This window comes from Sebastes umbrosus, chromosome 14, assembly GCF_015220745.1.
Source record: "Sebastes umbrosus isolate fSebUmb1 chromosome 14, fSebUmb1.pri, whole genome shotgun sequence".
Lineage (NCBI taxonomy): Eukaryota > Metazoa > Chordata > Actinopteri > Perciformes > Sebastidae > Sebastes > Sebastes umbrosus.
The window spans coordinates 17,616,827-17,639,601 of record NC_051282.1 but is presented as its reverse complement, the minus strand read 5'-3'; the positions used below and the strand labels follow the sequence as shown (position 1 = coordinate 17,639,601).

The following is a 22,775-nucleotide window of genomic DNA, read 5'->3' as shown; positions in this document are numbered from 1 at the left end:
CCAAAATACAAGTATGCAGCTGAAAATGAACAAAATGTGGGACCTTTAACTTTAACATGTAGCTTATCTTTAAGCAAGTATTCAATTAGATATGACAAATTAGATGTTTTATGTTTTGAAGTGTTTGTTTTAATTAGTTTTGAATTTAATAGTTTTGACTCATAGATTAAAATATAAAAATACATGAATACATTTATTTAATTGTTTCTCTCCTGTAACACAGCAGCTTTTTTATTGCCAGGATGATGGACAGCCTCATACAGACTCCACCGATTCAACAGGTTTTCTACGTGAACCTGATGAAGTACATCATTTCCATCAGTGGGTGTGGAGTTTATACACACACAGCAGTCGGAGGAAACACTGTAGACTCAACACAGCAGACGCACACACATAATGATGTGTAAATAAAAAATATATATTTTCCAGAAGTATGACAGATTATATTTCCCGACTGCATCCTCTTATGATCAGTTTGACACCACTTCATTTACAGTATAAGGGATTTAAATCCTGGGTAAAGGTGCTGTAAACTGAGTTCAGATGAGTTTACCCTCCACAGCATCCCTCAACACCCACACAACCCCTGTCTGTGTGCATTCATGCTGAGTGAAAGATGACTGTGGATTGTGTGCAATGCAGTAAGTGTGTGTGATGTTGGACGGAGGTGAAAGCAGCCACTGCCAGGTGTAACAGTCTGTCCCATCTTTGCCTTGTAAATCTATGTGTCTCTCTCTCTTTTCTGGACACTTAGCTACCATATTCCTGCGTTCAGTTCAGAGCAGCTCACATCTAAACTCTTTGTTGAACTTGGAGACCTTTTATATGCTTTTCATGCAGCAGATTCCAGGAAGTTTGCGTAGTTTTGAAAATACAATTGAGGCAGAAAAAAAGTATTTTAATGCTGACCGTTGCCTTGCATTTTCACTTCTAGTGATTTTAAACTGGTTTGCTGCTCTCTAATTCTTGTTTCTGCAACGTAGGACTGCACAATACTGCAAAGTTTCTGTGCTTATATACACTGGAATGATGTCTCTAATGTGATTGATTGAGACTGGGACTTGCCTGTAACTCTGGTTATGGACATGAAACCATGAGGAGTCAGATCCATCATCAATATTGTCCCAGTCTGACTGAGACAGCTGGTGATTTGAAGCGATGTGAGCGCCGACATTACTCTACAGTGGAAACTTCCATCCGCTGGCCATCACTTCAGCAGGTCCCGTGCAGACAGAACGAGAAGAAAGAGAGTTCAGTGTCTTATTATTTGCAATATGGATGTTTACTTACAGTCTGACACAAGTTCACCCCTTGACACTCCCTCACACAAAAGAGCCAATTTTAAGTTCTGGCTAAGAGGATATTTTGAATAATAATAATAACATATTTTTATTGTTTTGTCCTCCACTCTGAGGACAAACCTGCTCAGCCAGATGCAGGTTCAGCTGCAAGACCTGGATGTAGAGTGAGCCAGCACCATCACTCTGTAGGTCTTTGTGTTCTCCCCTTAATGTGTGTGAACGCTACACGGAGCTGAACACTAATATTAAGCCCCCTGGAGGTGGCCAGCAGTGGCTTACAAGCTGGAAGAAGAAGAGCATAAAACCACTAATAAACACAACTGCTAAGGCTAAGAAGAAAAAAAACAAAATCTTCAAATTCAAGACCAATGAGAAGCTGTTCATGAAAGTGTTCAAGTCTGGAGACTCAACTGAGATTATTGGTGTTTACACCTCCCACCACTAAGTGGCGCCGGGTGCATTTTGAGATGATTGATAGGCTTTATTGAGGAGGTTCATGTCATCAGGTGCAGGTGTTGCTGCTTTGTTAGTCAGGCACAGACATTTGGACCATGTCACAGTCTGTGTTTATTCCCATATTTGTGGTTTTGCACTTTCTGTGGAACAATTTTGGTTTATGTTAAGAGAAAATTAAACAGAGGACTAACAGCAACTGGTGAGTGTTATTGAGCTGTATGATAAATCTGGCTTTTGTTGATGATGGAGACCCTGGGTATTTTATAGGAAGCATGCATAATAACTAAATCTTGCAGAATAGCAGATAATCAGTGGCCACTACAGAGACCAAAATCATCCACTTGGTGGCTCCAGTACTCTTAACTTACACTTTAGCATAAACTTTCTTTACAATATACAAAAGGCCCGTACTGACAGTTTTTACAATATAGATCTGCAGGTTTCATCCTGCACACCTTCCCTTTATATTTCTAAAACCAGGATCCACTGCTCGGCATAGGGGTGTTGTAATATACTGGTAATGACGATAACCGTGATATTTGAAAATAAAATAGTGATGTTAATAATACACATATGATACTATTGCAGATCTGTACAGTTCTGGTTATAGACTCTCCACCTCCTGACACTCGTGTTTTGAGTGTAATTCAATGACAAAAAAGAGACAAACGCACAATAAACACAGTTAAAGATGAATTTGTTATCTTTTCCAAAATGTTCTATAGATATCGCGATAATATCATTATCGGGAATTCTTTTGGCCACGATAATTGTGTAGTGGAAATCTGATTTACCATACAATCTTGTATGCAGATTTGCATAAAATATCTGAAATATATTACACAAAATATATACTTTCGGGGGGATACTCTCCATGCCTAGCATGTAGCACCACTATACTAGAGTCAATTTGCATATTTGCTAGAGATTGTATTTAAACATGAAGGTTGATCAAATGTAGGCCTATCAGCATCCATTGTAAGTCACTACATGTAAATGGGCCACGGGGGGTCAGGAGGAGAATCACAATATTAAAGGGACTATTTGTAACTTTCAGAACTGCTTGTTAACAGCGACACCTGTGACTGTTAAGTCAATGAAAGTCAGCGTCGGGCTCGCTCTACAGAGACATGAACGAGCATCGCTCAAAACAGTGAGGCGACACACGTCAGCTAAAACCACAATATCACTCTATATTTCACCTGCTTGGCAGTAATGTTAGCTGACCAGATGAAGGTCTCTCCATGAACATGATTTAGATCTGATCCTAGTGTTGCTGGAGCAGGAAAAGCGGGTCGGTGCCAGTGCTGAAGCAGGAAGAGAAACGTTATCCCCTCCGGATGGTGTCTTCCCCGTCGGACACGCTAACGTTTCTCGCTGCAGACCCCCGTCACTTCACAAGACACGGAAAACCTCTGTTGATCTGGAGGAGCTGCAGCAGTTATTTCTGCAACGTTTTTTTAACGCCCACTGTATATTCACTAGATATTCTCAGAGCTACTAACTCTTCTGCAGTGTGTAGTGAGCGCGCGTTGACGTCTGGAGGTGGAGCGAGACAGCGAGAATGCGCGCGCTGTGTGAGTGAAGGCAAGCAGGCGGAGGAGGAGAGGCTCCGGCCACACGCGAGCGCGCACATGCGAGCGTGCATGTGTCCCGACCCGGTACATTTATAGGCTTAGAAAGTTACAAACAGTCCCTTTAAGTGACATTGCGGCATGAGTGGGTACAGTTGATGAAAACATCATAGGCCTACTGAGGTGGTCTTCTTTATGAAACCATATAAAGTTATTTCTGTAAAACCAACCTCAGAAAAATGTTTTATCCTGTTGGATAAATCTGATGTTCCTAAACAAAAGCCTACCTTTAACCAGCAACTCTCCTTACCTAGGAGATTTGTTCTCCTCTTTCGACCTCAAGGGACACATAAGGACAGCAGACAAACACACAGAATGTAATTTGTATGTATATATTTGGGCACACAGTGTTTCTAATAGGACAGACCACAGTGAAACTGCCATCCAGATGTGTCTCCACAGACACTGAACACCCTGTTCTCATACTGCTCTCTGGCTAAATGAGCCAACACTGTCTGCAACAACCAACCAGCTCTTCTTTTCAAAGCTTTGACATCTCCTCTTGAAAAATTGCCCCTCTCCTTATGGATCTGACTCAAACATGCAGACAGATAAATGTTTAGAGGTGAATCATGGTTGAGGGAGTCGTGAGTCAGACGTGGGTTATGTTATTGTCTTATGCTCAGTACCACCAGAGAAGATGATGAGGTGGTCCGCACCTGTGACTTCAATTTTCCTCAGGTGGCATAAAAACAACGAACAAAAACATAACCATTGTATGTGGTTCTCCAGTCAGACGTTTGCATTGCTGCCGTGCCTGAGGTTAAGACATAAACTTAAACATTAGATTAAGAAACGGCTGGGGACCTCCCACACTATAGGATATGAGGATGATCCTTCATGATGCCACCATGGACTAATGCTTCTTGCACACAGTCTCAGCAGACTGGAGTTACACACTATGTTGCCCCAAAGAGCTGACAGCCTGTTTTAAGTGAGATTACAAAGCTCTTCTGTAGAAAACTCCTTGAAAATGGTGTTTTAATTGAGGTGGCAGCCTTGAGGGCTTTTTCTACAGCGGTATTATGTGTGTGTTTGTTTATTGTTGCGTGTTTTTCACTAACAAAACACCAGACACACACACAAGCACAAAAATGATGTAATGTTTAATTTGCAATTTCCAGTGTACACATTTCACCAGGATATTTTCTCTTCTGTTTGCTTTCTCTCATTCTTTTCCCCTTCTTGTTTATAGGAGGTGTAATGTTTACTCTATTAACAAATCAGCGCTGTTGTTTAACCGTCTTTGACGCAGGTGAGTTTGTTTGGAGTTCAACACATCTGTCAAAACCTAATTTTTCTACTGTCTTCATGTTTATTACTGGGGAAGGAAACGTGTTTGCATTATGACTATGTCTGTGAGGCTGTTCAGTGATCATTTATGTCTGAGTGTTTATGTCATCTTTCCTTATTGAGCTGCTAACTGCTGTTCCTGTTTCCATCCTGACAAGAGTGCAATTATGGAGAAAACACTGTTGCATGTGTTTTAAAGACTTTCTCCTGTGGAAAGCATCCTAATGGAGGGCATCACCAACTGGTCTGGGAACTGCTCCGCTACACCAGCGATTCCCAAAGACAGGGTCGGGACCCACAGGTGGGTCAGAGGAGATTTTATTAGGGTCGCCAATTAAATTTGCAGAATTTCTTCCATCGTCTTTTGTTTAACTTTTATATTTGCAGTACACCTTTGAGCTAGTATTTATCATGTGTAAAAAATAGTCAGGAACATTCATTTATGCACAGATTCGCTCTTCTCATGATTTATAGAGAAGGCCTTTTGTGAATTGGATCACGATGGTTTGTCAATTTTAAAAAATGTGTCCCCAGAAAAAAAGTTTGGGAAACACTAGACCATATGCGCTCAGCAGAGCGTACCATCGGATCAATACTGCTGATCCGGTGCAGGAGTTGTACACCAAAAAGTGCAGAACCAGCGCTAGTTAGATTATGAAGCCACAGACCACCAGCTTCACACAGAGAGACTAAGGCTATGTACCAAATCCCATACTTTTTCTTTTTACTTTTAGTACGTACTGCAGCTGCTCTTACAAAGTACGTACTTTCTGTTGCATGCAGTATGCATACAATTGGGACATACTACTTCGCCGCCTTGAACTTTGACCCTCTTGCTCTTCTATCTGCAGTATGTACTAAAAGTAAAAAGGAAAAGTATGCGATTTGGAACATAGCCACTATGTATTGGGACACATTAAATCTTTTTCTGGTATACTAGATAGTATGGTAGTATAACTCACGCCAACAGGATGGTGAACTTTGTCCACTGACCTGATGTGCATCCTCTGTCATATCTAGCACATTGTCCTCATTGAATCCGTTGCTCTGCCCTGCACATTGCATATTTGAAATTTACTAAAAAGTGTTATCCTTACATTTCTTTTTCATTTCACTGCACTTCACCACACATATTACTTGTGTATGTGGCAAATAAACCGTTGAATCCTTGAGTCTTTGCGTGTATTGAAAGCCTGTTAACAGTGCAGCAAGTGGCAGAGAAGTCAGACAGACACGCTGGGTGTTTGCTCTTTAGCGCCGGCGTCTTCACAGTGAAACATTTCCTTTCTGGCTCTTAAATCCTCTGAAGGGATTTTTTAACCCAGTTGCTTTGTTGTTTTTGTCGTCTATTTCCTTCCCTACACTTGTTATTGTGGCAGAATGTATTTGATCTCCACCCAGTAAAACAAAGACAGACATTCAGAAACATGTGAATGATGCTACAATAAACCCTGAGCTCAAATGCAATCTACTCTCATATTAATCTTAATTTCATATATTCTGGGTGCAGCATTCAGAGCATAGATGGTTAAGGTGATATGTGAATTATCTGGTGCAGGAGAAAATCTCTGTTCCCTTGTGTGTGTGTGTGTGTGTGTGTGTTCATTCTCAGCGAGTGGAAATGGACCAAAATGGGCCTTTTGGCTTTGCCCAATCACACCAGTGAGTGTGTGCAGAGGGCAGGACTGGCAGTGGGAGTGTATCAGAGAGAATACCATATATAAGACACCAGTTGGTAGTCGTGCTTTAAGTATCCATCGATTCATTCATCTGTCCATCCCTTGGTCTCTCTGCTCTCCTTCAGTGCTTCTCAGTTTTTTGTGCCCGATCTCCTCCATCATGATGGTTCGAGCTCTGCTCCAGACTTCGCTGGTTCTCTGGCTGGCTCAGCTAACTCTGCAAGGCGGTAAGAAAAACTCAGAGATTTCACAAGTAAAGACAAAACTCTGGTTGTATACTAACATCACAGTTTGATTAACTATTTTCCTGCAGTTTTGTCAAACTTGAGATGATTATTTTAACAGATTTGGTTATTTCTCAAACATCTAATACCTGATTAATTCCTCTACTGGCCTCTCATGTAGTACAACTATTATGTATAATCACTTAAAATGATCAGATGTATCTGATTTAATTGGAGTTTTCAGATTATTGTGTATACTATTCACCTTCGTGTAATAATATTCAATTTAGTTTATTTGGTTGAGAATCATCAGGTTAAAAAAGATAATATTGAAAATTTAAAATATTTGTTGAAGTTAAACAAAAATGACAACACTTTAACTTTATAAATAATGTAAAGCATAGTGTGGTTATTTCTGCATAAACTTGTAATATTTTAAGAAAATCTTCATTGCATTTATACAGTTAGTATTTCTAAGTTGTGGCTGTTGTTCTGGGTGACAGATTCACTCTATCAAAGAGCCTATATGTCAAAAGCAGTACAATGTCAGCTTGAAAGCTCTGATGGATCTCCGGTGACTCACTCTCACTCACTTGTTAGATATCATGTCTGTGAGATTGTGGTAGAGACTAAAACGACCGCACTACATGGGCTCCACCAGCAGTGAGTCACTGTGGTTTATATTGTTTAATATCTTTGAATCAAAGCATGCGATGAAAAGGTGGCAGAGGCAGGTAAAATTTGACGACCAATCGTGAGGAGAACAAACAGACTCCACACAGTCTCATCCTCTGTTTCCATCAATGGATATCTGTTCCTCTCTCCTCCCCTGTGGGTTGCCAGGTCAGGTGGCAGTATTCACATTAAGACACTATGGTGGCATTTGTTATACTCATTGCTTTGAAGTATTGTCATCTTTATGTCTCTTAAAGTACCTTATTGGGGATAGTGTTAAAGGAGGCGAAAGCCTGAAAGTAATCCAAAAAATGTAATTACTGACACTCCACGTCAGTTATATAGAAAAGTATTAAACCAGCAAACAGGTAGCTTTACTAAAAAGATAAATGAATTACTTTTACATAACTCCTGCTGCAAAAATCTATTATTTTTGAAGGCAAATAACTATGAATGTAAAAGACCTGTTCACACCAGCGTTTAGAAATTCTTTTCTCCAAATTTTTTTTTCAATTTTGCGCACATTGTTTGTTCACACTGCATCATGCATGCTTAATTGTATGCATTATTATCATCGTTTCCATACAGTGGATGCATATATTTAACATATACTTGTACTAATATGTGTAATATGTATCTAGTTTGTCATTTTTGTTTTAGCCTAAATGTTTTTTTTATGTATTTTCTATTTAATTAAATTATTATAATTTTTTTGCAAACAGGTCTTTTGGTCTATTGTTGACTGTATTTGCCATCCTCTTGAATCATTTTATATAATTTTTGGTCTTTATAAATTTAAAGAACAATTTGCCAGCAATTGAACAATGATGATTATTGTTTCTTTTGTGTTTTTAGGGGTTAGACCTCAAAGTGTATCTTGGGGGAGAGTGCTGCCAGCTAGAGGTAAGTCACAAAGTTTTTAAATGTTTTTAACATTTTTAACTATCCTAATGCCTAACCCTAACAATCTCGCAAGAGATTCCCCAGTTTGCGGGCTCCCTTCTAGCACAATACCCAAACCAAGACGTATAGATAATTTATTAACTCCTTTTTTCTTCAATGATAAATTTGCTCAAGTGTCTCTCCTTTTTGGTGTCTGTGTTTTGTTTTTCATCAGGTGTTGGCATTGGAGTAAAACCTGGAGGTCAGTGGTTTTCTTAGCATGCATTAACCAACACTGTCACTTAAGGCTGAAGTACAAATATGTGTCATTATAATATATATATTAATAAAAAAAATGTGTAACTCAATGATTTATAGGTTTGTGGATGCTAAGTGTGCATTTTTAGCTGTGCAGGTCTTTAGGTTTACAGATAGGTCAGGAGAACACATGAAGAGTACATGTCCACATATAATAATATTATTTGTAGTGTGTTAGCATATCATCATATACTGTACAAATGTACTGTGACGTTAGGTACTGTGCAATACTGTCAGTAATACTGCATTCATACAGTACATTCAAGAAATACTTGTATTCATTCCTTATTTATACCATTCTGGCATTTACATTTACAGTATATTTAACACACTGAGTAGATCCCACTTTACTTCTCAGTATTCTGTATTTACTTATGTGCACTGTAGTTATTTGTTATATATTGCACATCTTAATGCAAATATTTGTATATATTTTTTACATTCTCATTTTTTTATTTTAGTTCTTATATTTCTGTACAAATATTTTGTTTATATTGTAGTATTATTTACATAATTTACATGTTCCATACTCCTTTATTTCTATTTTCTTATATTTCTTATGTTTATACAAGAGCAACTGTAACGCCACAATTTTACCCCGCAGATCAATAAAGAGTTTCTGATTCTGATTTCTGTAACATGTACCTGTATGTTGTAACATGTGAAACTAGTTATGTATTAGAAATATTTTAAAATATGTCCAGTGTCAAATCAAATGGTAGTTATCACTTTAGATGGACACATGACATATAATAACCTATATAATTAATGTAAAGGGAAGGCATATTTTTTGCTTCAATTTAGAACTAATACACAGGTAACAGACATGGTGTAATAAAATCATCGACTGTTTCTTTTTGTACTTCTTCCTCAGCTGCAGGTGCCCTTGGAGCACTGGGGAGCCGATATGGCACCAAAGCAATGAAGGCTGGAAGTACGTTTCACTTTCTGCACTCTGCATTGTTTTATATTACTTTCACTTCAGATAAGTAATGTTTGTAATTTATCTTTTTTAAATCTTAGTTGGCCGTTATCCAGGGGCTCAGCTTGGTGTTGGTAAGTTGTCTTAAGAATAAATCTTTATATAATGCAGGGTGCAGCATCAGTAAACCTGAAATACAGTTCTCAAAGGCAGGAACATAAAGTTACACCCCTAAAAAGTTTTACAGAGGACAGGTTTGCCAACTGGCAAAGGGGGATGTTCAATCAAAATACAAAATATAAAGGACTTTTTTCATGAATGAACCATTAAACCATTAAAGTGTGCGAGTTTTTTTTATTATCCTTTTAGGTAAATTACAAAGTGAAAAAACCCCGTCCCTCCAGTCCTGATGCAGAGAAGAAATCCGTGTATCTAAAGTCTGAATGATGATACTTTTTGGCAGACTCCGCTGCTCAACAACAATGTAAAATATGTTCCTTTGATTGTTTTCACAGGTAGTTACAGATCTCTGGGATTAGGAGGTAGAGCAGGCCTGAAGCAAGGTGGATATGGAGCCCATCAGGGAGGATATGGTACGTCAATATAACCACTTTACAGACTCTCACAGTCAACTTGCTTTTATTATCTTCTCTTGACTTCTGTTGCAGATTACTGATTAGCTCCATGTAGATAATGAAACTAGTTTATTGACATATTGCACATTTTTGACATAATATCTTGTGTTTGCAGGTGCCGCTCTTGGTACAGGAATGGGATTAGGGACTGGACTTCCAAATGGACTGGGAATGGGCATGGGCCATGGAGGAAAACGTGGTAAGACTGACATATATAAAGGAAATATAAACGTTGTTATTTTATAAAGATATTGAAAATGAATCAGCAAGCTTAACTCCAGTATGTGTAGATGGGTGTTGGATCCTTAAAAGCAAAAAAAAAGAAAAAACACAAGCAGCACAGCTCTCCAGTTAAATTGTTTATTCATGCATGTTCAAATTTATAAAACACACTGTAAGCTTAAAAAAGAAGATTTCACTTACTGGCCAAGGGCTTTCATCATCGGCTCAATCACCATTGTGCTACCTCATTCAGTGACTCAACAGACATTTATTTAATACTGAATATTGATGTTGTAGAGAAATACTTAAGAATTAAAGTTTTCTTGGGCTTTAAGCAACCCAGAGTAGTCCTCCATCAGATGTGTTCACCTCTAGCAGCTGTAATCTGTTCTGTGTTTTATGTAGATTTTGGTAGAAAACTGTCGAGGCTAAAATGAAACAAGATATATGAAAGGTGTTGAGCCAATGAGAGAGAGACGTGAAACTTATGTCACAGTTTATTTCTTCTTTAAGTATGCATGTCCTCCTGTTTGTGTGTCTTTATCATCACCTTTTTTCAAACCTGACAAGAGTTTATTCTGATTTTTTTATTGGCATTACTCTGAAGCAGTCTGTGTAATGAAGACAAATGTAAACAAATAAAACTTTGTGTTTTTGTCACTTTCCAGTTTATGGTGCTGGCCTTGGGACTGTGCCAGGTGAGTAATTATATAGTACCATGATTTCCTTGCGTCGTTTGCCTAAATGAGAGTATACACAGTGAATTGCACTCTCTGTAAACCCTCTGCTTGTTTGTTTGATAAATCTCCACTAAGTGGCACTCTGTCATTGTCTGTGAACATGATATAAGGAGCAGATTGCATCTCAGCAAATAAATTATCTGTCTGTAAAACACAGAAAAAAAACCAGGGCACTAGTGATGTAATCAGAGTGCTTGTCAGAGTTACAGATTCGCTCCACGTCCTCTGAACTTGGCTTTTTGTTTTCTTGCCAGGATATGGGGCTTTAGGCGGTATTGGCTATCCTGGAGCCCGACCAGGTAAGTGATGAATCAGGTCTTACCTCAGAACCCATTACTTCTTCCATTCATATGCTGGAGCGTATTTTCTTATTTACCACCGCTCCTGACACAAACACGCACTTATGCCGTCAGTTATGGATAAAATCAGGTTTATTATCACATTCAAAGGCAGCTGAGTAGTCTCGCAAAACCAACGTCTTTCTTTAATATAACCATGCGTCCTCCTGTTCCACTGAACTGAGGGCCTTTTTATCCACCGTTACAGAGATGCTCGTCTTTGCAAACAAGCCTAAAGACTGTAGGCTTGTCTGGTCGTAGTGTTGGCCCGGGTCTCTCTGTCAGTTAGCATGTTGAGTGAAATCATTCACAGTTCCCCTGTCTGCTATCATCAGGAATTGGACTTGGCTATCCCACTGGACAGAAGGCTAAGGAACATAAACCTGGTAAAACCTTCACCACAGCAACCTGGGGTGTTTGTGTTTGTCAGTCTGTGTCTGTCTTTACTCTGTGTCGTATTTGTCTGTAACCTCCTGTGGAACTGGTTTCTTTGTGATTCACTGACGTTGAGTTCATGCTGGCTCTTGTTTGCATGAAATCACATCTATCTACTGTACTATTATCATCAGCAGCTCCTCTGTTGTTATTTTGTGTGCACAGCAGAGCTGATTGTGTTTGTCTGTCAGTGTTTCATCTGTGTTGCATGTTGCATGAGTTCCCCAGCTCTTATTGCCACAGTTTAAAGTCTGGGAGTTGATGTATGTGGACTTCTTGGTGCTGTGGTTTACAAGAGCTGAAGGGACTGCTGGAAAAAAGGTTATGCAAACTAAATACTAACAACTCGATTTAAAATAAGATTAAGGTGACTCTGATATTGTGAAAGCTGTATGTTGCTAGAGTCTTGCCTAGATGTCTGCCTACGTGCCCCGTCGTCAGTGTTCTACTAAGCTTTATTTATCAGTTGTCTTCGTCACACACTGATGAGTCAGGTGGTGTCTTTGTCTTGTCTGTAACATTGGTGTGTTTTATGGCATTTCAACAATTTGGGATTGCAACATTTTGTTGTCATGTCATGCGTTATGTGTTGATGTCATTGCTCTGACTCAATGAGAAGCACTGTGAGTGTCCTTCCAAAGTGTGGCTTCAGTTGTGTGTTGTCTCAGTCCCTAATTATGGTGATGATTCTGTCCTTTGAAACTGGACTTATTTCAGACCATAATGGATTTTGTCTCGTCTCCGTTTGGCCTCGAGTTACCTCCATTTGAGTACTGATTACTCTATGGATGATGTGTTGTATTGCATTGAATGCTTTGATACACACATCAATTGAAATGCAGATATTTTTGCCACTGGCCTCTGCAGTGTGCTGCTGACCCTCAAAGAAACACTGTTGTCTCTGAACCACCAAGACGACGTGAATGCATGATGATATTTCTCTGCCAGGTGTTTCTGCAGCAGATTTGGGTGGACCTCAGATGGCCAATATGGGCCAAGCTGTTCAAGATCTGAAGAGAGAAAAGAGCAGAGCACTTGGACCTATGACACCGCTTGATAAACCGAATAAAGGTCTTGGTCTGGCTGTTTCACAAGCACACGGAAGAGAGAGTTACGAGCCTACGTTATTAGAAAGAAGGGGCACAGCAAGCCATGGAGCCTCACTGGCGGCTGGAGGTGTAAGACAGCAACTGCCTCTTGATGAAGACACCATCAGAAGTCTGGGTTTTGCTTCCTCTCAGGTACAGAGTGCAAGAGACTATGATTCATCTGTCCAACAAAATCAGCGAAACCCAAACTGTGGACCCACTCGTCATTTGTCAAATGTGCTAGGTATCAACCGCCATGAGCTTTTGGGCTCAGAAACACAGAAGACTAAAGGTTTAGTGCTCCCGCGTCACGTTGGTAAGGACGACAAACATCTTGGACATGCAACTCCACAAGCACAAGGAGAGAGAACCTATCAACGGCCTCTTTTACAAACTCAAGATGGCAGAAGCAATGTATTCTCTCTTCCACAAGGTCAGGGATCCAGAGACTATTTACCTGCTGTAGCAGACGGGCAGGGCGTCAGAGACCTTGTGGCTAAAGACAAAAATGGGCCAAGAATCCATGGGACCGTTTCTGTAGAAAATCATAGTCATGGTTCTCTAGATGTTCAAGCACAAAGAGGGGGTAGCTATGGACCAGTGATCCCAGGTGCAGGTGGATCCCAAAGTTTAGGCATTCCCTCAGTAGAAGGGCAGAAAACCAAAGGCTTTACTGCTGATGGTCAGAAGGTAAAACACCTTTCCCATGCTGAACGTCTCAGTATCCCAGGACAGACTGACCAGGCAACAAGTAAGAGCAAAGCTTTGTCTTTATACACCATCATAATGTCATCATTTTGTGCATTCTTCAGATCTTCTCTATTTTCCCCCAAAATTCCACTTTCTATCAATTATCAAAATGAAATAATTTTTCATTTGCTTCTATGTTTCCCCACCTTTGTTTGAATTTCACTCTTAATTTACTAAGTAACGCCCTTTTTCAGGTGCCTGTTGTGTTAGGAAAGTCTCTACAAGTTTATCTCTTCTGAAGTGTTAGCCCTGTTTTATTAGACTTCTTCCACACTGCTGAGAGATGAGTCTTCTGCAGGATGGCAGCTATCTTAATAATCAACCCTTTTACATGTAGTCACTTCCTGCGTTTTGGGATTATTGGGTAATAATCTGATTTAAGCATAAATGCAGCCAGTGGTCTTTCCCGGCTCTGAGACGTGAAGTCAATGCTGAAGTGCCGTAAATTTGCATTATTTCTAATAGCCAGCAGGGGGCGACTCCTCTGGTTGCAAAAAGAGGTCTGATTGTATAGAAGTCTATGAGAAAATGACCCTACTTCTCACTTGATTTATTACCTCAGTAAACATTGTAAACATGAGTTTATGGTCTCAATCGCTAGTTTCAAGTTTTCTTCAATACAGCATGATGTTCATTTAGTAAATTATGGTCCCATTTAGAGTCGGATAGACCATAAAGCAGGGGATGTTTTAGGATGTGGCTACCTTGTGATTGACAGGTCGCTACCACGGCGTTGTCTGCTCTGGATGTTGTCCGTGTTTTCGTCTAACATCTTTAACCCTTTCACAGTGTGTATTCAGTATACAGCTTGAAGCTAGAATGTATGTATTATCTTTGTCTGTATTTGGAAGAGTTTGTTAGCTGTGATCAGTGACACATAACTGATAACTGTGTCTGAGCCAGTCAATAACTATTGTTGTAGTCTTCAGGATTCATGTTTATGCTGCTTTAGACGCAGACGCTAAAGGGTGCCTTGTGCGTCGGTATCACACGCCGAGGGTGACAAAACGTCAGTATTTGACGCCCTGGGATTGAGAACAGGCTGGTCTGTACTAGTGTGTGTATAACATTATTTGGCATAAAGTCAGAAATCTGACATGCCTGTAACATCACAGGATTGAGCATGCTGAAAAACCTTCCTGAATATAGACATAAAATAGATTATTATTGAATAATTTGGTCACTGTGTTACAGTCCAGGTAGTTCAGGGTCTTCAGCTGCTAGCAGTAATGGTGGACACCTGCTAGTCTCTTAGGACAATTCTCTCTATCTCTGTCTGCTTATCAAACTTAGTCCTGACTGAGAGACATTTATATCAAAAACATACTTTAGTAAACTTTCATATCCGCAGTGCCATGCATTTTTGCTTATTTATAGCACAGTTTCATGTGTGGTATACAGTCATACACTCCTAATTTGAAAGGATTTTCTAAAATTAGGAAAGTCTTCTGTCGTTACAAAGGTTGGATCCTTCTTCAAGAGCTCAAAGTCCTTGGAACATTTGTTTGTTAAGGGTTTTGTAGTATTCGTTAATACCTTGGGCTGTGCATTAAAAGGCTCATATTTACTTATGGTTGATGCAGGTGATGGTCTCTTAATCTCTGATCTAGTTTGACAAGACAGAGGTTTAGATCATGGTTCTTAAAGTCAGTGTTGGTTAATCTCTTTATCTTCACATCACAGTATTTATTTTATGATGGTTGGTGCATGTTAAGCTATATCTACAGGTATAACAGGTAGCCTACACTTGGTGCCGTTTTCTAGAAAGTGGTCCTGATGCTGTAGCTCTTAGTTCTGCTGTAAGCAATGGTAAAAACGTAATACCTCCATCAACATCTCTGTGTCTACTTGTGTGTCTTTCTGGTAATGTATGTATCTAGTGTGTTTCAGGTTGCCACATACTGTTATTTGAAGCAAGCACACATTAGGTATATAGCACTTTTCAGAACAGACGTTTCAAAGTGCTTTACAGGTGGTTTTGAAAGGAAAAGAGGGAGATATTAGAGACAGAGAAGACAGTATGTAAAACACGGAGAAATAAGAGTTTGATCCACAGATGTTATAAAGAGATGCTGAAAGAAGATTCAGCATCTGGTGTTGTGGTTTTTGGGATTCAGTCCAGGAAAGTGTCCAGTGGAGAGGGTGCAAAAAACCATCCAACCCTGGCAAACATGTTGAAATCTATTGTGTGTGTGTGTTTTGTTTTTTGTTCCGCTGTCAGCTGCACATGTCCAACACTCCATTAATAACAGCAGCCGCTGTGTCTTCTGTATATGGAAACAAGTGAATGAGACGGGATATTATGTCTCAGTTTTATCCTGTGTTTAAAATGTGATTTTGATTTAAACCTGACTTTCAACCAAATGCAGGACTGAGCGATCAAAACTTTAAATGTTGTCACTAGTGTTTTATAAAGAAACACATCAGCATTCATGTCTCTCCAGCCTACAGAAGATCACAAGTAATTTTGCTGAGCTTGTATTAACTTCCTCCACAGGTTATATCGGTGGACCAGGAAACTATCTGGGAGCAAACCTGGGCGCCGGGGGCTACGGGCAAGGTAATGTTGGACACTGACACACAGAAAACAGCTCTAGCAAGCAGATGGAGATGCTGATGTAGATTTACTAGGGCTGTCAATCAATTAAAATATTTAATCCTGATTAAACGCATGATTGTCCATAGTTAATCGCGATTAATCACAAATTAATCACATTTTTGATCTGTTCAAAATGTACCTTAAAGGGAGATTTGTCAAGTAGTTAATACTCTTATCAACATGGGAGTGGACAAATAGGCTTGCTTTATGTAAATGTATGTATATAGTTATTATTGGAAATCAGTTAACAACACAACACAATGACAAATATTGTCCAGAAACCCTCACAGGTACTGCATGTAGCATAAAAAATATGCTCAAATCACAACATGGCAAACTGCAGTGTGAAACAGCTGTCAGTGTGTCAGTGTGCTGACTTGACTATGACTTGCCCCAAACTGCATGTGAATATCATAAGTTTACATGTCTGTAAAGGGGAGACTCGTGGGTACCCATATAATTTTCATTCACATATCTTGAGGTCAGAGGTCAAGGGACCCCTTTGAAAATGGCTGACAGTTTTTCCTCGCCAAAATTTTGCGCAAGTTTGGAGCGTTATTTAACTTCTTTTGCGACGAGCTAGTATGACATGATTGAGCCCGCTATAACCGCCGAAAGAATTAATTGCGTTAATTTGTTAAAGAAATTAGTGGTGTTAAAACAAATGTGTGTAAACGCGTTAACTTTGACAGCCCTAAGATTTACACTACCTGTGATAAATGATTCCCACTCACTGCCTACAGGTTTGGGACAGGGAGGATACTTGGGTGGTGCAGCTGGCAAACATGGAGGTAATTGTTCATTCGTTTTTCCTTTCTGTGGTTTAATTTAGGATTTATGATCACATTTTTTACTTTTGTGCCATGTCCTAACTCTTAACTCTTTTCTCTTTCTCTCTCAAATATATTCCAGCTGCTGCTGCTCTTGGACATGGGGGGTATCCTCAAGGTGGTGCAGGGATGTCACCTGGTAAGGCTGTGGAATAATTTAACTATCTGTCTCCTTTTTGAAGCCTTTTCAATCTCAGTTTGTACTCTTCTCCACTCCTCCACAAACCTAATGACATTATTCCAATGTAGAAACTTGTCTGAAAACACAGACCTAAGAGAATTCAGATTTTTCTCCACCTGAATTTTAGGCCACGTTCACATTACAAGCAAAACATGTTTTGTTCTCATATGACACAGAAATCAGATTTTTGTCCAATCAGATCTGGGCCACTTTAATATATGGTCATATATCCGATAAATATCCGATCACTGGCAGTTCGACCACTGTGAGAACGGTCATATTGAAATTCGTGTATGTTTTTCCACATTATACTTCACTGATCACTCACCATACGTTAAATTTAACAATATGTCAACAGAGGTTTTGCTCTGACAGTAGGAAACAGTTGAAGACTTTATTTGCCTCCTCAGTCATTTAAAATGTAAATTAACTTATCAAACAGACTTTTCACATTTCACTCAGGTCTTCTAATAAAATTCATCATGTTTCACAAAGCAGAATCTGATTTAATGAAAATCACGTTATAAAAATTGCGTGGACGTGCTGACTGGCGGTGTTTCGGGATGTCAAACAGTAACGTTTCACATCTTACTTTAGTTTATTTAACTTAGTTCACAAAAGAGCTGTTAAAGTAAAATATCAGCTGAAATGAAACGTCTTTCTTTAGGAGTCATACAAGGTCATAAATTATGATTTAGGAGTATCATCTGTGTAACTGAGAACTCAGATCTGTTAAATTTAGCAATATATCAATGTAGTCTGGCAGTTACTGGACTCCAACACAACTCCAGTGTGTATCTTTGAAACAATGCGGCCTACGGCAGTCCCGTGTGTGTGTGATGTTATTGTTTGCATGTGAGGCTTTTCGCGCAGGGATCCGTTCACACTGATGTCAAATATGGGTCACTTCAAACATGAATGTGAACAGTCCAGGCAGAGAGATCGGATCTGGGCAAAAATTGGAATTGAGCTTTAAACCCTGTAATGTGAACGTAGCCTCAATGTTCAGAATCAGAGTGGAGCCGCAGACGCACAGTAGATCATGTGTCACACAGACGAAAATCAGCTGTTACTCCTACTTTGCCTTGTAAACCGATCATTTGCTTGTGGGTCTTTCTAGAAAAAAAGTAAGCCGCGTTTGAGTTCATCTTCACCTCTCTTTAAAGGTCACAAGAGAAGCTGCTTCAGTGTCTTGTTTTCCTTTCTGGTGAATAATTGATAGTGTTTTTTAAAAATCACTCACAAACCATTTCAGTCGTCTCCAAATTGTACTCCTTTAGATGCCTTTTCCTCTTCTTCTGTATGCATGGAAGTCAGAGCATCAAAATATGAAATATTGATGTCTTTTATACGAATGCAGAAGTGTTTGTGTCTCGTACAATACAATATGTTTTGATTGTGTGTTATTACAGGCTATGGTGATGGAGCAACAGGATACCTGGGTGCCATGGCAGGCAATGGCTATGGTAAGTGGCATCTCATCAGAGAAATTAAAATCCTATCAGTCAAATTGTGCACTCTGTGAGTTACAGAAGGCAACATAGAAGACAATATAAATATAAAATTCAAACCCATATCCTTGAAACGTGAATTGTCTGCCTGCAATGACTGAGGATCACTCTTCACTCTGTTTGGTGTCAGAGAGAATCTGCATCTCAGCCGTCACTGACAGGAGTGATGATATTCAGCTAAGACAGGCTGATCCTTTGTGTTTAGTGACTTTCTTTGTTCCTTCTATGAGATTCTGGTGCAAAAGCATTATCTACAGGTATCACACATGCATGCAGAGAGGACTCTATTGAGGATATCCATTCCTTTTGGTTCTGGATACAGTCAGAAATGTCAATTATAATTGAAAAGATTTGCTTTGAATTATTTTTTAAAAGGTAAATATTCGTTTTAAATGTGTTAACATATCGCTCCTTCTCTCGGCAGGTTATGGGAATGGTTACGGCGATGGTCTTGGGGCTGGTGAGTGTCATTTAAAGAAAAAAGACTTGAGGTTAAGGAGAACTTAAAGAGTCATTAGCTCACAGACATAATCATGATGCTAATTAGAACTATGTTTCAGGGCTTGGTTACCCTTCAGAGTTATCTGATGGTGCTGACCACAAAGCAGGGAAGCGTGAAGGTAACACAGTTATAACCTAAACCCATAACAGGAGATGGCACTAACCCGTAGATGCTTTAACCTGCGACATTTTAGAGCTGAATAACAAGAGGCCGACCAGAAAACACACATGTCCAGTGTGGTGTTTTATCCACTGGGTGTAGCTATTGTCTCTGATTTATAGAAACTGACCAGTTCGATCTGGTGGTTTTCTGACTTCCTGCTCCTGTAGATGCTTTTCACACAGTTTAATTTAAAGGTGTGAATCAGTTAATGAATGAACTGTGTCTCACCTGCATGTTTTTTTTCTGATTTTTCCAGCCCTCGGTACAGGAGGCTACGCTGGACAAGTCCAGGGGGCGTATGGTAAGAGATTACACTGTATGTTCCTCTGGGTGCACTGACACTTTTACGAATAAACTCACGGAAATACTAGAAGTGTGAATGACTTCCAGTAAGGCTGCACAATCCAATTTATAAAAAATGAAAATGAAACTAGTGGAAAAGATGATATGTACCAACACTAACCAGCACGTAAAGCTGCAGGCTCTGTAATAGTTTAAGTTCATAGTAACTTAGGAGTTGATTATATAATACATAGCAGCATGGTTCAGATCAGAGCACAAATATAATATAAAAAATAAAAATATCTGCCGACCACATTTCAGTCAAATCTATTACTTTTTGAGAAAATGTTGTATCAAGCTGGAGGGAAATAACCTCCTACAGTTCACCAATAAGAGCTCTGTATGAATATATTTTCCGTGATGTTTGTCACTGAAGCCCCTCTTGTCTTCTTTCAGGAGCACTTGGTGCAGGACTCGACTCAACTGGTGGCAAATTTGGTGAGCAGCGCTGACACGATGACCTCATCCTTCTGACACACTATTAGTCAGGCTTTCTGTCGAAGTGGCTTTCCATGCATGAGTCAGTTATGAACTAGTGGATAGCACAGAGCTGGATTACAGCGTGTGAAAGGGTGAAAGGGTGAATAGAGAAAAGAGACATGAATAAGTTTGTCCATCTGATTTGTTTCCGTGCAGGAGGTGGAGCTGCTCAGGTTCCTTACGGTAACGCTCCAGTGATTCCTTCTGGACTGGAGGGTAAGAGCTGCATGTGTTTGCAACTTCAATTGCAACCATAATCTAAAATACAGTACAATTGTATTACAGTACGCATCATAGTAAGTTATATCAAACTTATGTGCATGATAAGAAATTCTACCATGACCATTGAAAATACTCATTTCTGATTGGCTCGCCTTTCTCGCCTGCACCTCATTTGTTATTTTTTGCATATCAGGACACTTTGACGTGTATCATTTAGCTTATTGATGTAGTCTTCAGTCTCAGTTTTAAGGGCCTCAAAATGCTGTACAATACAATACCAAAAATTAAATCAACACCTGGGCCCTCATTAAAAGAAATAAACTCCAACAATGAAATGAAAACATCATTCTCATTTTGTTACAATCACCCATAATGTTTACCAGCACAGTTGAATACTTAACGGATTTGTCACCTCCTAAGGTGATGGTGGCTACCCGTATCCAGCTCAGCAGCTCAACCTTGGGGCTGAAGGTGCCAAAACCGCCAACAAATATGGTGAGAATGACTGAGTGTATGTGTGAGGAAGTAAGTGTGAGAAACTGTTTGATGGAAAAAGTACCGTTGGTCTAAAGCAGCGAGGTGTGAAGTTGAGGTTGGAAACTTCAGTCAAACAGATAATAAAAAAACAGATAACAATGCCGATTAATTAAGAACACACACAATAAGCAAAGGAGTTGTTTTGTGATCTGATATAAGACTGTGCTATGAGGCTGTGCTGAGTGTGTTTGTGTCTCTATATGCACAATATTTCTGTCTATTATATTAACTCATCATTGTTTCCCCGATTTAAGTCCAAATATCTACATGTGTTGTTGTTTCAGGAGCTGCAGCAGGATATGGAGCTCAGCAAACAGGTGAATTTGCATGCACTCTGTCACCAAAAGAAACATACACACACTTCCACACAATGCACAAGACCCCTACTGTGTGTTTTTTGTCACATCAGCACGTAACATTGCAATTCACAGGGGTGGCTGCATGAGCATGACAGTAATAAGTATTTTTAGTATCGGTATGTCTTGCATAATTGAGATTTTAATTTTTAAGTACACCCTTCAGCTGCGCACATTTCTCCAGCTACTCTTGAAATCCAAAAATCATAACATAAATGTATTTTGTCTGTTTTAAAAAGGTAAATTCTTTGCTTGTGTTTGACAAGGTTACGGTGCACAGCTAGGAGCAACTCAAGATGCCTTGGGTAAGCAATAAACCCCCAGACTTCCTCATTTACGATCAACTTCCACTCACTGTTTCTGGTGACCTTATTAGTCATGTCTTCTTGCATAATATTACAATGGCTGTGAGTGTGCAGCTGTGCTACAAAATAGCTTGCGTATCTTATTATTGTGCTGTTTTGCATGCGTCTAAATATTACTGTACTTTCAAACATACACATTATTTTCCTGAGTGAAATAAATAGCTATTTTTAGAAAATGAACTCTGTACTCACAATTGTTCTTTTTACATGCTCTGAACATGTACTTTTACTTAAACTGCTGTCACGACAAAAGCACAACTGCATGCATTATGGATTATTTTTCCACTCTAGAGTATGGAGCCTGCATAGTGAGTTGGCCAAGTCCAAGCCCATTTTGCAAGGTTTAACCTAGCTGTCAAACCTCTTTTTCTTGCTGCTGCAGTTTCCTTCTGAGCACATTTCTAACATTGAACTGGTTGATCCTTTCACAGGAGACCAGGCTGGCAAATATGGCGGCGCGAACGGTGCCCTTGGAAATGGATACAAAGGTGAGAATGAAGGAAGGTTTACAATCGGTGCATGACATCATCAACCAATCAAATCCATCAGTGTTTCCTGATTCATTCCTGTCCTGTTTGTCTCTGTCTTTAACCAGGCTAATTCAAATGACCTGGACTTCTTCAAGTGGATCTCTTCCATAATGTGTTCGGTGTAATGTGTTTCTAAAGCTTTTTGTGTGTTTCACTCTATTTTGTCCTGTTGTGTTGTCTGTTTTGTCTTCTGCCTAATTCTTCTTAACCTCCTTGTCTTGTCTTTCTCTGTAAGTGGACATTTGTGTTGTTGCTCCAAAACCTGCAGTGCCCCACCAGTCTTATTCTGTCAACACTTAAAAAAAATTGGTGGTGATTGATGAACATAAATATCTGTGTTAAATGCAAGAAATGTGCCTCAATGTTTTAAAATACATATTAAAATGATGATTTTACTGTTTTAATCCAATAAATTATGTCAAATGATGCTGAATAGAAGCTTCTAAGTAAAAACCTTTACATATTGTTTACCTGCATGCATAGTTCTGTGTAATAATGTCAGCGAAGCCTCATCCGTGCACAGGAAGTTTTACCACTTCCTTTCTGATATTGGGCAACACCGCCGA

General features: G+C 39.4%; 1 protein-coding gene across 4 annotated transcripts; it reads left to right on the top strand.

Moving 5' to 3' along the window:
* Positions 1 to 1,806: 1,806 nt before the first annotated feature.
* LOC119502276 (glycine-rich protein DOT1) lies at positions 1,807 to 22,642 on the top strand. 4 transcript variants are annotated; one of them, XM_037793138.1, is made up of 28 exons: positions 1,807 to 1,956; positions 4,587 to 4,646; positions 4,843 to 4,985; positions 6,489 to 6,590; positions 8,118 to 8,165; positions 8,380 to 8,406; positions 9,337 to 9,396; positions 9,486 to 9,518; positions 9,900 to 9,977; positions 10,135 to 10,218; positions 10,910 to 10,939; positions 11,236 to 11,280; positions 11,655 to 11,705; positions 12,703 to 13,593; positions 16,090 to 16,152; positions 16,935 to 16,982; positions 17,104 to 17,160; positions 18,615 to 18,668; positions 19,138 to 19,173; positions 19,274 to 19,333; positions 19,634 to 19,678; positions 20,116 to 20,157; positions 20,356 to 20,415; positions 20,842 to 20,916; positions 21,243 to 21,275; positions 21,581 to 21,619; positions 22,111 to 22,167; positions 22,275 to 22,642. In XM_037793138.1, exons 4-28 carry the CDS (start codon positions 6,524 to 6,526, stop codon positions 22,277 to 22,279), a joined length of 2,088 nt encoding a protein of 695 aa, XP_037649066.1. In that variant the 5' UTR covers positions 1,807 to 1,956; positions 4,587 to 4,646; positions 4,843 to 4,985; positions 6,489 to 6,523; the 3' UTR covers positions 22,280 to 22,642. The 4 variants fall into 4 exon arrangements, with proteins under 4 accessions (XP_037649066.1, XP_037649068.1, XP_037649069.1 ...); XM_037793140.1 differs by lacking the exon at positions 12,703 to 13,593 and having other exon boundaries at positions 1,808 to 1,956; XM_037793141.1 differs by lacking the exons at positions 11,655 to 11,705; positions 12,703 to 13,593 and having other exon boundaries at positions 1,808 to 1,956.
* The last annotated feature ends 133 nt before the right edge of the window (positions 22,643 to 22,775 follow it).